A 15,373-nucleotide genomic window follows, 5' to 3' on the forward strand; every position below is an offset into this window, starting at 1 on the left:
GGCTGTGGGGTGCAGCTGCTCTCTCTTCGCAGCTTTTGTCATCAGCTGCGCCTTGTTTTAATTTTAAAAATAGAGCTTTGGGCCTTTTCGAAGGCTTCTCCTGGAGGAGCAGCACGTGGCCCTGGCCTCACAGCAGCCGTGTTCCTGGGAGCGGTGGGGACGGTGGAATTGCCAACAGCCTTTTCCAAGCAGGGAGATCCCAAACCAGAGTTCCCAAATCAGCACCCTCACCCCCACCTCTGAGGGATCTGAGCTCGGAGAAGGAACACTGAGGGTGTCTGAGTTAAGGTACCTGGGCTGGCTGTGGGAGTGTGGGGGGCTGAGTGCCCCATTACAGGGTTTTCCTCAGCAGGGTGGGCTCCCCTCTCTCCAGATGAGCAATTTTAGGGAATATTGTGCGTTTGGAACGTGGGTTTGGTGTCCCCAAAATATCAGGCTTTGCCTGAAGGGAAGAGGGGGGAAAGGGGTACATGGGGACTGTTTCATCCTATCGGCACCAACCAAAACTGGTGGTTGGAGCTGGTGACTTTCCAGCTGGAAAATTATCCATCCATGGATTATTTTGGGTGCTCCAGGCTGTTCCCCAGCCCCCTGTCTCCCCAAAACCTGCTGCTCGATGTGAGACCCTCCCAAAATCAGGGATGGGCTGTGGATGGGCCCAAAGAGCCCCCAAATCCAGGCGCTCCTGGTTTGTGGGACACAGCTGGGATGGGAAGGGACAATGGGTGCTTCCAAGGGCTGTTCCTGTTCATAAGGCCACGTTATCACTGCAAGCCCTGCTGCTCGGTGCTTTTGCTTTACAAATAGCTGGAGAGTTCATGGAAATCTGGGATTGCTTTCCAGGAGGAAATCTGGGTTGAGATCTGGGGATGTAGGAACCACATCGCCCTTTTTGCCTTTTTTATTTTTTTTTACTCCTTTTAAACTGAGCAACAGCTCAGCTCCAGTAAGGAGCCCAAAGCTCCCTAAGGCATGGAGAACTCCAGCACAGCCAAAGGCTTTTGCTGGCCCTGAAAGGCAAGGCTGGGAACTGCAAGGGGAAGGAAAACGTAAGGAGAACACCCACCACGGCGCATTGGCTGGTTTATTCCCGGGATGGATTCTGAAGGTATCTTTTCCCTTTGGATAAACTCTGTGAGGGCAGTTAGATGGGATATCCATGTCCATCCATGCTGGCAGCTTCGGGGAATCCACTCTGGTTCCTCACTGTGTCTCCCAGCTTGTAGATATCATGGATAAATGGACAAAAATGGGAGTTTGGTGTGGGCTTGTGAGGTACCGCAGGATCCATCCCCGCAGGGAGAGTTTTGGGATGAGGCTGCTCCCCACTGGGGAAAAGGGAGGAGGAATGCCAAGTCCTGGAGGCACTTTGCTGCACCCACCAGTTTTCATTTGCTCTTGGCCAACCCACACAGCTTTCCTGTATTTTTTTTTTTTTTTAATAATAATATTTAAGAAACCCCAAACCAGAAACCCCAGGAGGGCCTGGCTGGGAGGCTGTGGCTGTAACTGCTGGTGCTTAAAGGCTGTAGGAAAATATTGATGGAAAGGGCTGGGCCTTCCCAAGTGCAACCCCACAGAAGTGAAAAATCCCTGTGGCTCTCTGCACTCTCCCTTTTTCCAGGCAGCCTGAAAGGTGGCGACAGGGCTCTGGAAAGGAGTGTGATCCACAGGGCATGCAGTGATGGAAGCCTTTCCCGGGGACACTGACCCTAAATCCCAGTGGGAATAACTCTCAGTCCCTGTTTTCTGGGTGTATCACCAAAAAGCTTAGATTCCCGAGCTCGGCTTGTGGATGCTGGTGAGTGAAACGTGTTTCCAGCCTCCCACTCCATCCCTTCCCTGGGCACTGTCCACCCGTAGGTGCCACATCCCACACGGCCCGGCAAACCTGGAGTGCTGGCAAATCCCAGAATCCCGAAATGGTTTGGGTTGGAAGGGATCTTAAAGCCCATCCAGTTCCAGCTCCCGGCCATGGGCATGGACACCTCCCACCAGAGCAGGTTGCTCCAAGCCCCTCAGCGACCTTGGAGTTTGGAAAGCCCTGCTGGAAATAAAAAAGCAACCTCAAGGTCTTTCCATCTCTGAAAAGCAAGGAAGAGGGAAAAGATGCTCCATTTTGCATAGGAAGAGACTTTCAAATGTTTTAAAAAACCCCTCTGGAAGCAGAGGGGCAGGACAGCCTCCTGGAATCCAGGGAGCCACCCCAAAATGGTTTTTTTCCCCGTGACCTGTCAAGGCTAAGTGGTTTTTGTTGGCGGTGGGAGGAAGATGAAGGGAGGTTTCATTCTGCTCGGGGGAGCCAGTTCCCGCTGAGATTTGTGATGGGCAGGAAAGCTCATGGAACCATTCCTCCTCCCAAAAACCAGGAGTTCTGGGAGGGTGGGACAGGGCTTGGCCCAAACCCCCAGACCACATGCAGAGCTGGGGGGCCCAAACTTGCCCGAAGATCGAGTTGTTGGAAGCTCCAGCAGGACTTTCCCCTGGGATTTGTGCTGCTTTTTAACAAAAGGTTTTTAAAACCATCCCCACTTCCTGCTACCCCACCTGGGTACAGCCCCCTGTCCCTGCTTATCCCAGCGCACCCGCGCCATCCCGGGGTTTCCCTAATCCCACCCTGCCATTCCACGGGTGGGATTTAATCTTGTGCCGTGTGAGAGAGCTTTACCTTCAGCTGCTGCAGCCAAACAACCCCATCGGCTGCCCCCCTCCCAGCCCGCTTTGGGGTGGGAAACAGGGAATTGCCGATCCTTGTGCAGCTTTTGTGGCTTTTGGGTGCTGCTGCCACCTCCCTTTTTCTCCCCTGGACGGAGGATTAAACCTTCCCGGTGTACCAGGATCCCAGATCATCCCAAAGATGCCTCTTTTTCTCTCCTCTGCCCTGTTTCTGCAGGCTTTGCAGCCAAGCCGAGCCCTCCCCGGGGCGCGTGGATCTACGAAGCCTCGCCAAAGGTGGTAAATCCCACCCCAGTAATTCCATCGGCTCCGGCTAATGCTGTGGGGGAACAGCTCTGAATCCCCACAGGGTTTATGCACTGCTACTTGTTCCCCTTTTCCAGGTCATGGGGAGTGTTGAGCCCCTCAAGTGCCTGTAGCATGCCTGGTGGAAGGAACACCCCTTCTTCCTTCTTTGGTTTTTAATTTTTCCCTTTATTTTACCCAGTTTTGGGGTCCCCTGATTCCACCACCTACAGTTCTCCTAACCACGTTCCCCAGCCCCTTTGGGATGGACATCACGGTCTCCTAGCTCATATCCAAGCTTTTTTCATCCTTTCTCCTTATCCTGGACCCACCTCCTCTCCTGCTCTGGAGTCCCCTCTTGCCCTGATGGGATCCACCATTTTTCCCTCCATCCAACACTGGATATTGCCCCTGCTGCAATGAAAAATTAAATCCTGGAGAGCAAAAGCCCCTCCAGGGGCTTATTTGGGCCACAGATGGGAATTTTCCTGGTGGATTTGGGACTCTCCTGATGAGCAGCATCTGGGGCGAGCAGGGCTTTGGCCTTGGGATTGCCAGCGTTTTGCCTGGATGCAGGATGGGGAAATGCTTTTAAATCCCAAGTTTTTTATCTCTTGGCAGCCAACAGGTTGTAATATTGCTTGGTCTTCCCTGATCACCTGCAGACAGGGTGAGATGAGCGTGAGTGGGGACTGGAGCACAGAGAAGTCAATGGAAATCTCAGATTTCCAGAGTTCTTGCACCAGTGGTGATTGCAGGTATCCTGGGAAGGGGCTTCCCTGTTGGTTTGGGTGCACCTTTAGCTGCAGCATCCATTTTGGCAGCCCTGGAGTTGATCTAAGGGGGGGGGTCCAGTGGCTCCTGGGAAGTAGGAGCAGGGATAAAATCCCCCAAAATTGAATAGTAACAACAGCAAAAGCCAAAGCAGGGGAATGAGGAGGCTCAGCACTCCCAGGGCTCCACGTGTGTGGATTCACACGGGTGTAGTAAAGACTCAACCAGAGTCACCTCAGCAAACTGGCAAAAAATCCCTTTAAAATCATTTCCCTATAGATAAGAGCCTTTAAAAAGGAATGTTTTTAATGTCCTGCCCCTGCTGGGGATGCAGCCACCTGCGGCTACGTGCGGGCTGCAGGGGAGCAGGCGGGAGGGAGAGAGGGAGGGAGGGAGCTTGGCTTAAGTAACGCTCCTGGGTTAGTCTGGATCAAGTTCCTTCGGCTCCACGGGTCTCGGACGCGGCCGGGAGGAAAAACTGCCCTGGGAAAGAGGAGGAAAACCTGCTGCTGGTGGGAAAAACACCGGGGACTCTTCAGGGGCCGCGACAGCATCCCTGAACCTGCTTTTAGGTAAGGGGGTGACGGGGGCTGTAGGGGTGGCTGGGCTGTGCCAGGGGAGTGGGCACCATTCCCATCCTGCCATCGGGCAGCGGGATGGGGCCTGGGATACAGGGACAGGCCAGTGCCACCCCATGAAGCTGTCACCACGGGTGAGCCGGCGGAGCAGCAGGTTCCCTTGGGCTCGCCCAGCGCCCAGACCCTGCGCACGGGCGGTTTTGCTCTGTGCATTATCCAAGCGCTCTTCCAGGGAAGAGAGAGAGGAGACGGAAAGAGGACGTTGCATCCCCTCCTTTCTCTACCCACCCTGGGATGTTTTCCTGCACCCCTGGCTGTTTGCTGCCGCTTCCAAACCGAGCGGGGAAGTGATGCCAAACCCCACGGAGCAGCGGGGGCTGGAGCGCGGCCCCGGTTCCCATTGCCCGTGGCCCCATCTCCCCGTCGGGCTCCGGGCCACGTGTGTCCTCCTCCTCCTCCTCCTCCTCGGTGTCACTGGGTGCTGCTGGCTGCGCCAAGGGGCTGAGCCCCCGGGTTTGGGGGCTGAGCCACTGTCACCGAGCACAGCAGTGGAGGAATTTGCCGTGGAGGAAGCTGCGGAAGGGACTCCTCTTACCTCGGGATCAGGGCAGAGAGAACGGAGTTGCAGCTTTCCTTCTTTTAAACCATTTTTTAATTTAACTGGGTTTGGTGCATGCTTTTGAAGCTATCCCAGAGGATCTTTTGGAGCTATCCCAGAAGATCGTGTGGAGCTGTCCCAGAGGGTTTTCTTTCCTGTGCTGCTGCAGGAAGGCACAGAAGCGGAGCCGCAGCATCCCTGCGATCGCACCATGCCCCTCTCCCGCCACACCGGCCAAATCCCGGAGTCCACCTGGACCTTGGGCTTCAGGGAGATGACGGAGCCCTGGAAAGGCGCCGTGGGCTGCCTCGGCGTGGCCGTCTTCTTCGCCATGACCATCGGCATCATCTCGTGGCAGGCAGTGGAGCAGTCCCCGGAGGAATGGGTGCTGCGGGGCCGGGATGCAGGGATGCTGTGGGAGCGCGGCCGCGGGGCGCTGCTGCTGCGGGCGCTGCCGGCCGGCCGGCCCGTGCTGGCCATCGCCGTGGGCAGCGTGCCGGCCACCGAGCCCCCGCCGCCCCGGGACCGCTGCTGGCACGACGGCGGCCAGTTCTGCTATTCCTGGGAGGAGGACGCCGAGCTCCGGCTCTCCCTGGAGCCGCCGGCAGCCGCCGGCACCGAGTGCTACGGCGTCCGCTGGACCCCGCTGCGCCCCGACTTGACCCTGAAGGTAACGGGGACACCCCTGCCCAGCTCCAAACCCTTGGGGATCCAGCAAGGGAGGGTCCGGCCTGACCGCAATCCCCCAGCTCGGTTCTGGGGTCGCACTGTGGTCGTGGCTCCTGGAAGGTGCCGGGTGGGAAGAGTGTTTTGGAAGCATCGTGCCCTGAAGCAGAGCCTCAAAATCCCGTGGCGGTGCCACGTTGGTGACCCCGGGGTGGGAGAGCTGTGTTTATATGGAGACGGAGTAAATAACCACTGGAGATGACAATGCTGGCGAGAGCCTCGGGAAGGTCTCTTCCAGCACAGACACACACAATGGGCAGCTCCCGCGGGACGGGAATAATCCGTGTCTGCTGCTGCAAGCACTTACGGGGGCTTTATTTTTGGTATCGTTCCCTGCTTGCTCTCTCAGTTAAATAAAAGCAGACTCTGGGAAGGAAAAACGCTGTCAGAGCAGGCTGTCCCGTCATGGGGAGCCCTCAGAACAGGGAAGGAAGCGGGATGGGATCCTGTGGGATGGAGGACTGTTCCCCTTTAGCCGTAAATCACCTGCTGGCACCGTTTGGGGTGGGTGGAAGGTGTTGCCTGAGCACAAACCCTGGGTCTCCTCCACTGACATTGGGGTGAGGCGTTTGAGAGGGTGAGACAGAACAGGCTTTTCCCCACTTTTTCAAAAAACCCAAACCATTGGAAAATATGATCCAGCGCAATCTGAGTTAAGAACAGACTGTTTTCCCCTCTTTCCCAGCTGGTGTAACGAGTTCAGCTGACACCTGGTACAGCTATTCCGAGCCTCCAGGGTTTCCACTTTAATAATTTACATCTCCTCTCCCCACACCTCGGAGAGACTTAACCTCTCTGTGCCCCCGAGCTCAGGACTCCAGGAGGCTCCAAAGCCTTGGGATTGGGAATAAACATGGGGTGGGTTGAGTAGGGGGTCCCCAGGTCCCCCCTGCCCTCCCCAGCCCCCCTTCACGGCCCCGGATCTCCGGGCTTTTGGGGAAGCCCATCCCGCCTGGGAAGTCACGAGGACGCTAAGTCCTGCTGATCCCTCGATTTGGCAGAAAGGGGAAAGTTTGAGAGGCTTTGAAGTGAAAACTGATGGTTTCTGGCAGGAGGCGGGTCAAGGCTGGGGATGTCCCCCATCCCGGGGCCCTGTCAGGCCTAGAGGAAGTGCGCCAAATCTCCAAACGGAGTCTCTTGAGGGAAATTCTTGTTATCAGCCCTCGGGGGAAGAGGGAGGATGAGAGGAAGGGATGCCTTGGGAGAGAGGATGTGTCACCCTGTGGTGCCATCGAGGTGAAGGCTCAAGATGGGGCTAAAAGCTCTCTGTGAGAGCTTACGTGGGGACAGCTGCACTTGAAGATTCACCCCAGAATGTCTGGGGAAGGCAGCTGGAGAGGTTAATGTGTTTTTAAAGTAAAACAGAGGAAGGAGCTACCAGAGGAAAAAAACACCTAACGAAAAATAGCAACCAAATGAAAAACCTGACCAAACCAAAAAAACCCAAACAAGCCCAAATACACGTTTCCCAGCTGGGTTTCTGCAAGTGCCCTCAGCACATTTGAAAGCTGTTTCCTCGAATTTCGCCCTCTGTTGTCACTCCTGTCCCACAACCACTCACACCTGCAGAGTCTCTTCGCTCAAACCTTTGCAGCATCTTTCCACCTGCGACTCAGAGGTGTTTGATAACCGTGGTGGGGAGCAGAAGTGGGATTGGCGTGGCAGTTTGCCTTTATTCAAGCTCCTCCAGCAAAACCTGGCAGGCTTTGGGGAGCAGGTCTTGCTTTTCCTTTGTTTTTAAATGAAACCATAATTTTACGCTGCAAAAGGGACACCTTCCACTAGCACAGTTTGTTCCAAGCCTGGCCTTCCTGCTCCTCATGAGTATTCCCCGCTCTTTGATGATGCTTTCCTGGCTGCAGGATTGTTTCTCCATGGCCAATGTCTCCTGGTATGGAGGGCCAAGCATCTGTGCCCAGCGCTGGCCCCTCAACAACGCCGAGAGCCCCGCGCAGCCCTTGGTCAGCGGCAACCTTGGCACAAACCCCGAGGGCTTCGGGCCTGTCCTGGAGAGGTACTTCCTGGGATCCACAGGTAACCACCTCCTTCCCTGTCCAGTGTCCAACAGCTTCAATCCCTGTGCTTCTCCACCCCCCTCCTCCCCCATAAAGCAGCTGTTCAAGAGCAGCGTTGATGTCTCTGGGAATAAAATATCCCACAAACGTAGTGGCAACAGAGCCCATGGGATGGATCCCACGCTGCCTCATCCCTGTGGGAGAGGCCGTGGTGCTGAAGCTGAGTCCCTCAGCATGGGGTGGCCCAAGTCACCCCAGGGATGTGCCATGCTCCTGGTGTGCCTAGTTTGATTCTAAGCCCAGAGCTGTGCACATTGCTGCATCCCCAGCTCCACTCGAGCAGCTTCATGGCTCCCTGCTGCCAGTGTGGGATGCTGGATTCAGGCAGGAGTTCCGCTCTTGGTGTCATTGCTGGGGGGATATTTGGGTTATTCTGCAGAGCACCAAACTTCAGGTATTACCCCAAATTCTTCCAATGAGCTGCAGCTGCCCTGCACTGCTGAGGCCACTGAATGCCGAGCAAAAAGGCCAGGAAAGGCAGAAATCCAGCCCTTGAAAGGCAATTTGGAGTCGACAAGGGAACTGCAGGGGCAGGGTGGGGATGGCTGGCACGGCTGGATCTGTGGTGGGATCAACCCAGGAGGCCTTGGCACCAGTCAGGCCCTGCCGCGCTCATCCCTGCGGCTCCCAGGACCGGGAGCAGCCGTGCGCTCGCCGAGACACCATTTCCCCGCTTTTCCCCCGAAGGAGTGACGGTGACAGTGGCTCCCGACGTGCCCCTGCTCCTGTCTGTGGAGAGCCACAGGCAGTTCTGCCTGGAGACGCCGGCGGGCCGCGCGGAGCCCCTGCACTACCAGCTCTGCGTCAGCGCCGACATGGCGGCCGCCCGCCGGCACGCGGCCAGCGCTCTGGCGGGAGCGGCTCGGACACCGCCGGACACCGCGCTCCTGCCGTGAGTGCCCCTTCCCCTGACAGTGGGAACCCTTCCACATGTCCGGCTCGCTGTCCCAAGCGCCTCACGAGGAATCTTCCCCCCCTGCAGGTCTCCGATCTGGCGGTACCACGGCCCGGAGGGTTCCGCCGCCAGAATCAAGCGAGGCCTGAGATCGCTGGTGAGGAGGCTGAAGCGGCATCGCCTTCAGGAGGGCGTCGTGGCCCTGGGGGAACGCGGCACCGCCGTCCTCGCCGCCGCGGTACGGCCGTCCTGCCGCCCTCCGGGCACACGGGGAGCGTGCGTTCCCTCCGCACAAAGGCCTTATTCCTGCCTTTCCCTCCCGCAGGACCTCGTGCCCTCGCAGCGCAGGAAGCGGCAGGCCCCGGCGCTGGTGGAGCCCCTGGAGCTCTCCATCACGCTGTCCCCGTACGCTGGCGTCACCTCCCCGCTCTTCCTGCGCTCCCTGCGCGGCGGCGAGGCCGCGGGATACTGGCTCAGCCGCCAGCCCCGACCCGGGGGCAGCTCGGTACGGGACCCCCTCAGCCCCCAAACCGAAATTAAAGCTGAACAAAGCCCCTCAGGTTTATCATTCATCAAGGGACACAACCCGATCCCACTGCGCTGGGGTACAGCATTGCAGGGGGAAGCAGCATCTCTCCTCGCTCCTACGGAAGCAGTTTTAAAATTTCCACTTCCAAAAAAACGTTGCCAGTGTTCAGAAAACCCCTCAATTCAATTCTTTGTGGTCAGTTTGTCAGACACTTCACCACCAGCTCAGGGGTTTTTGGGGGGTTGAGGGAGGGTTTGCACCTTGATGTGCTGCACCATGGCGGCGCAGGGTGGGATGGGGGCAGCACGGCATCCCCCAGCCCTGCACCCCGGAATCAGCAGGATATTCTACGCATCCGACAGGGATTTCCATCCTCCTCCGCAGATCCCACTGCTGACCACCTGGAAAGGGCAGCTCTGCGCCCGCCTGAACGTCACCAGCGAGGCGGCGCTGGGCTGGTACCTGGCTCGTGCCCGGCGCCTGCGGCAAGCGCTGGGGGCCACCTACGTGGCCTTCGAGGGAGTCGAGGGCAATTCCTTCCTGGAGCAGGACGTCCCTGCTCCCGCCGAGCTGGCGGGTGACGGATACACCGAGGTGCTGGCAGCAGCGCTGGCAACACTGGGCAATGGCACCGTCATCAGCGCTGGGACCAGGTGGGCACCAGGGAGAGGCTTTGCTGGAGCTGATGGGCACAAGAGCTGCCGGGGGATGGTTGAGCTGGTGCTTGGAATATGTTCTCGGTATTCCAAGATGTCTCTTGGCACCCAGGGAAACGGTGAGGAAGTGGGCTAGGGCAGCGTGTTGGAGTCAATGATCCTTGTGGGGTCTGAGGGCGGGGAGGCCCTGGCACAGGGTGCCCATCCCTGGAAGTGTCCAGGGCCAGGTTGGACGGGGCTTGGAGCAACTTGGGATAGTGGGAAGTGTCCCTGCACAGGGCAAGGGGTGGCACTGGATGGGCTTTAAGGTCTCTTCCCACCCAAACCATTCCAGGACTCTAATCTGGCCCCAGTGACTCCCAAGCCAGCTGGGCATCATGGAATTCCAGCTCTAAGCACCTTGAAGGGTTTGTGTTGTTTCCCCAGATCCAGTCACCTCCCACTGTTTGTCCAGATGAGCCCCCTGCGCTCCGACTGGAGCCATGCGGGGCTGAAGGGGCTCATCCCCTCCGTGCTGCACTACAGCCTCCTGGGCTACAACTTCTTCATCCCTGATGCAGTAGGTAAGGATTGATTTTCCAGTTTTTCCCCCTATTTCTGGCTCTCTGCAGTGAATTTTGCAGCCTTTTTCCAGGCACGGGAGGTACATTTGCACCTTAGGTGTGCTGTGGGAAGGCTTGGAGTGTTTTGCTCCCCACTTTTCTGTAGTGATGGCTTGATTGGGATGAATGTTAGCAGGGAAAAAAGTGAGGAACTAAAAACAAAAGGACATGTTCTAAATACTGCCAGGCAGCTCCAGCAGCAGCCAGGTCTCTGGGGATGCACTTCCAAGAGTTCCACCACAGCCCACCCGTGAGGGGCTTGGCTTGGGCTAAATCCCACCTGGCACAGCCTGGACCCACATCCCCAGGCTCCTGGCTGGGGAATGGATGTTCCTGAAACCCCAGCAGCTCTGCTCCAAGCCTGCATTTCTGCTCTGAAGCAAAATGGCTGGAGAAATCCTGAAATAAAAACATTGTAAGAGGGCAAGAAACAACCTCTAATCAGGGCCAAGGGGATCCATTTCCCCTTTTCTCGGAGCTGATGAAATTACTGGTGGTTAAAACATGCCCTGAACGGGCAGGGGCTGTGCAGGAAGTGTCAGACATGGAGAGTTGAGCTAAACAACAACCCTGAAATAGGAGTTGAGAGCAGTATTTCAATTTAGCCTCTATTTTTAGCCTGTTTTCCTTAGAAAATGAGGCTCAAGCAATCCCAGCATGGGAGTTTGCTTCCCAAAGAGGTGCTGGAGCCCTTGGTTTGGATGAATGGGAGCACAGATCCCCCTGCACAGAGATAGTGGGGCAGTTTGCTGCCAGGGGTTGTGTTCCAGCAGCCTGGGAGCCGCAAGAGTTGGGAAAAGCCTCTGGAAGAAATGGGCATTTGTGGATGGGTGAGCTGGGTGAGCCCTTGGGGCTTTGGTGCCATTTCCAGGGAAGCTGTGCCAGGTTTTTGGAGCAATGGCTGCCAGGGATGCCCTGGCTCCCAGGGGTGCTTTAGGCACTGGAAGTGATGCCTTGAGAGGCCACCTAAAAAACAGAGACTAGATAGGAGTAAGGGAATAAGGCAGGTATTTATTTGAAAGGCCTTCAAAGGTACCCCTGGGGGCCAGAGGCCACTGCCAAGATGGACCCCAAGGTGGACAACAGGTCACGAGTTCTTCACACTTTTGTAGGTTTGGATCATTTGCATAGCAGGGTTAATTCTCCAATTCAAGCTTCAGTTCAATGATGTAATTCCCCTCCGCTTGCCCTCCCTTTAGAGGCTTTGGTTTATACTTTTTGGGCCTAGGATGGTCTGGGTGTCCTTGGAGAGCAGGCCTGGAGAGGCTTTGTTATGTCTGCCTGGCACGAGAGAGCAGAAGTGAACAGGCTCCAAGGAACTCCAGAGTTACACACCAGGCAGTGCAGGATTTGAAGAACACGAAAGTTACAACCCAAGGTGTAGGAACCCAGAGTGTCGAGAATATTTCTCTGCCTGTTTTTAAGGGTTCTTACCCCCCTGAACAATGCTGTTTTAGCTTCAAACCTTGGAAAAAATTACCAACAGTCAGACAAGAACTAGAAAATACAGTGGTGTGAATTAGGTGATAGACTACGATGTAAGATTGTCACAGGGTGAAAAATTTAGAGGTTTTAGGCTTCTCTTTGTAGTAAGTAGATAAGAGTAAAAAATATCAAAATGGAGGATTGTTGTTGTTCTCTAAACCTTCTTCTTCTTCTACTACTCCATGTTCTGCAGTAAAAGTAGTTTGGAATGATTGGATAGAGAATTCCGCAGTTCCTGCCCATGTTACTGAATAATTGGTAGGAAAGTGAAAATAATGTACCTTTTTAGTAACTATTGGTTAAAATATCTTTAAAAGCTGTGTAAATCTGGATAACTCAAGCTCACTCCTGCTTTTCTGTGCTCTATGCTGTACCTGGGTCACGCTAGCGGCTCTGTTCCTCTGATAAGACTTAATAAACAACTATCTGGAAGCACTGAAACTAAAGGAAAAGTCTCTGTTGAAACTCTTTGCAAGGACTTTCAGCAAATTCTCTCCCATCAGGAGGGACTTGATTTACGGCACGGTTCAGTGTCACCAAGGCATCAGAAGGGGCTCTGAGGTCTCCCAAGAACCTTCTCCTGCCACGTGAGGCCCTCACTCAGCCCCGTGGTGTTCCCACAGGAGGGAGCGTGGCCGGAGCCGCCCCGCAGGACCCGGAGCTGTTTGTGAGGTGGCTGCAGATTGTGACATTCCTGCCCGTGATGGCCTTTGGGACCCCGCCCTGGCTCTGCTGTGACGCCTGGGTACGTATCCCACACCCCAGACAGGAGGACACCGGGACCCTGACATGGCCAATGCCCCTAAAAGCCATGGAAGGCCTGGCAGGGGTCACCTGCTGGCTGCTTTCCTCAGCTTTGCATGAAGTGGGAATAAATCCACTATGAGTGGGTTTAGATTCAAGTACCAGTGGATCGAAATCCAATGGGTTTGTATCCGTTATCAGTGGATTTAACTATACTTCAATTCAATGGATTCATATGTGTTATCGGAGGAATTTAAATCAAATTGATTAAGGCCCTTCATCAACGGATGTAAATCCATTTAAATACAATTAATTAATATCCATTATCGATAGATGTAAATGCATTTTAATCCAATGGGTTTGTATTCATGATCAATGGAGCTAAATTCACTTAAATCCAATGGACTCACATCCATTTTCAATGGGTTTAAATCTATTTAAATCCAATGGGTTTATATATTTTATCAATGGATGTAAATCCATTTAAATCCAATGAATTAATATCCATTATCAATAGATGTAATTCCATATAAATCCATGGGTTTATACTCATTACCAAGAGATTTAAATACATTTATATCCAATGGATTCATGTTCAATATAAATGGATTTAAATCCATTTAAATCCAATGGATTTATATTCACTATCAATAGATTTAAATCCAGTTAAATCCAATGGGTTTATATTCATTATCAATAGACTTAAATCCGTTTAATTGAAATGGATTCATGTTCAATATAAATGGATTTAAATACATTTGAATCTAATAGAGTCATAACTATTATCAGTGTATTTAAATCCATTTAAATCCAACAGATTTATATTCATTAACAACAGATTTGAATCTATTCAAATCCAACGTATTCGTATCACAATCAATAGATTTTAATCCAGCAGATTTATAACAATTACCAATGGATTTAAAGCCATTTAAACCCAATTGATTTACGTCTGTTATCCATGGATTTAAATGTGTCACCAATGGATTTATATCCAAATCAATTAATATCCAATATCAACCCCATTTGCACCATAACTCGATCAGGACATTCCAATTCTGTAATTTCTCTTCCCAAGGGGATATATATTTTACTTTTACATTTTTAGTGCTTTATTTTGGGGTTTTCCCTGCCTGCTTTGCTGTTTCCTGGACGCTGGGCTCCTCACGGATTTGTCCCCGACCTGCAGGTCGTGAATCTGACCCGCCAGTGCATCCAGAGGCACCAGGACTTCGTTGTGCCGCTGCTCCTAAAATACAGTGAGGAGTGGCAGAGTTTGGGATACCCCATCTTCCGGCCTGCCTGGTGGCTCAGCCCCACGGACCCAGTCGCCTTCACCATAGAGGATGAGTTTCTCATTGGAGATGAGGTGGGAATTCAGCGTGATTCCTGTAAATCCAGCTCTGCCTACAAGTACAAACCAGGGCTTGGAACTGGGAAGATTTAAATCCAAGCCAAAGCAGCTGGGGTTTGTGGGGTTGGGGTTTTTGCTTTTTGGAAAAGCTTGGCCTTCCTCATGAAACTCTTATTTAGGGCCCTGAAACCCTCCATCAGCTTTGGAAGTGAAATGATGTAGCAGGGATAAATAGTCTCAGAATGCTGGGAACTGCTTTTCCCATAAAACAAGGGGAAAAAACACTCCCTGAAGGTGGGATTACATTGGCTGTCACTGGGGAGGAGGTTTTGCAAGAAACACACATTTCTGATGGTTTTTTCATTCTGGTTTTCCAAAATATAAACTGGACGGAATCTTGGGGCTGCTGCAAGCAGGGATGATCCCAATCCTGTCAAAGGACTCTCACTGCACTGCGTTAATGGTTTTAAACTGACAGAAGGCAGGGATAGATGGAATTGGGAAGGAATTCCCTGTGAGGGTGGGGAGGCCCTGGCATAGGGTGCCCAGAGGAGCTGGGGCTGCCCCTGGATCCCTGGAAGTGTCCAGGGCCAGGCTGGATGGGGCTTGGAGCAACCTGGGCTAGTGGAAGGTGTCCCTGCCCACGGCAGGGGGTGGAACTGGATGATTTTTAAGGTCCCTTCCCACCCAAACCATTCCAGGATTCCCTGATGACCGTCTCATCTCCACACATCCACCCTGGCTAATCCTCCCTCTGCTGAAGCTCTTTTTTCTGTCTTCTTCTTTTCCCTTGCAGGTCCTGGTTGCCCCAATAACAGAAAAGGGACAAACGTGGAGGGATATCTACCTGCCGGGAGAGGGGCACCTCTGGCTGGACACCAACACTGCCCGAGTGTTTGATGGAGGCACCACCCTCAGGAATTACTCTGCCAGCCTGGCCGAGGTGCCAGTGTTTGTAAAGACCTCCTGAGCCCAGGCTGGGCAGCTTGCCACAGACACCTCCGGGGGCAGCGCTGCCCGCAGGCGCTCGCTCTCCCCTCAGACTTCCAGCCTCTTTGCACTTCTCCAAGATCCTTTTTTTTTTGTTTCAGTCTTTCTTGTTTTGTTTTTTTGATGTTTTTTTTTGTTGTTGGGGGTTTTTTTGTTTGTTTTGGGTTTTTTTATTATTTCAGCAGAAATTGTCTGGATTTCCCTACTCGTTGTTATCCCAAAATAGTGGCTCTGCCACCAACATCCCTCCACATCGAATGCTGCATTTTTCCAGGGTTTCCCTGGTGAAATGTTTGTGTGTGTGTGTGTGTGTGTGTGTGTGTTCAGGTGGACACATCCAGCATTTCCAGGCCCCTGGCACCATGCTCAGAGAGGCAGGGAGTGGATTTCCCAGGAGACAAATGAA

At 53.7% G+C, this 15,373-nt stretch overlaps 1 protein-coding gene across 1 annotated transcript; it reads left to right on the forward strand.

Moving 5' to 3' along the window:
- Window positions 1-5,122: 5,122 nt before the first annotated feature.
- Window positions 5,123-14,947, forward strand: LOC309574659 (SITS-binding protein-like; the record flags this gene model as incomplete). Its single annotated transcript, XM_082284450.1, has 10 exons — window positions 5,123-5,581; window positions 7,500-7,671; window positions 8,400-8,604; window positions 8,695-8,845; window positions 8,933-9,112; window positions 9,521-9,789; window positions 10,219-10,355; window positions 12,503-12,624; window positions 13,813-13,992; window positions 14,774-14,947. 10 exons carry the CDS (start codon window positions 5,123-5,125, stop codon window positions 14,945-14,947), a joined length of 2,049 nt encoding a protein of 682 aa, XP_082140576.1.
- Window positions 14,948-15,373: the final 426 nt, after the last annotated feature.

This window comes from Coloeus monedula (genome assembly GCF_965178545.1).
Source record: "Coloeus monedula genome assembly, chromosome: 6".
NCBI classification, from domain to species: Eukaryota; Metazoa; Chordata; class Aves; order Passeriformes; family Corvidae; genus Coloeus; species Coloeus monedula.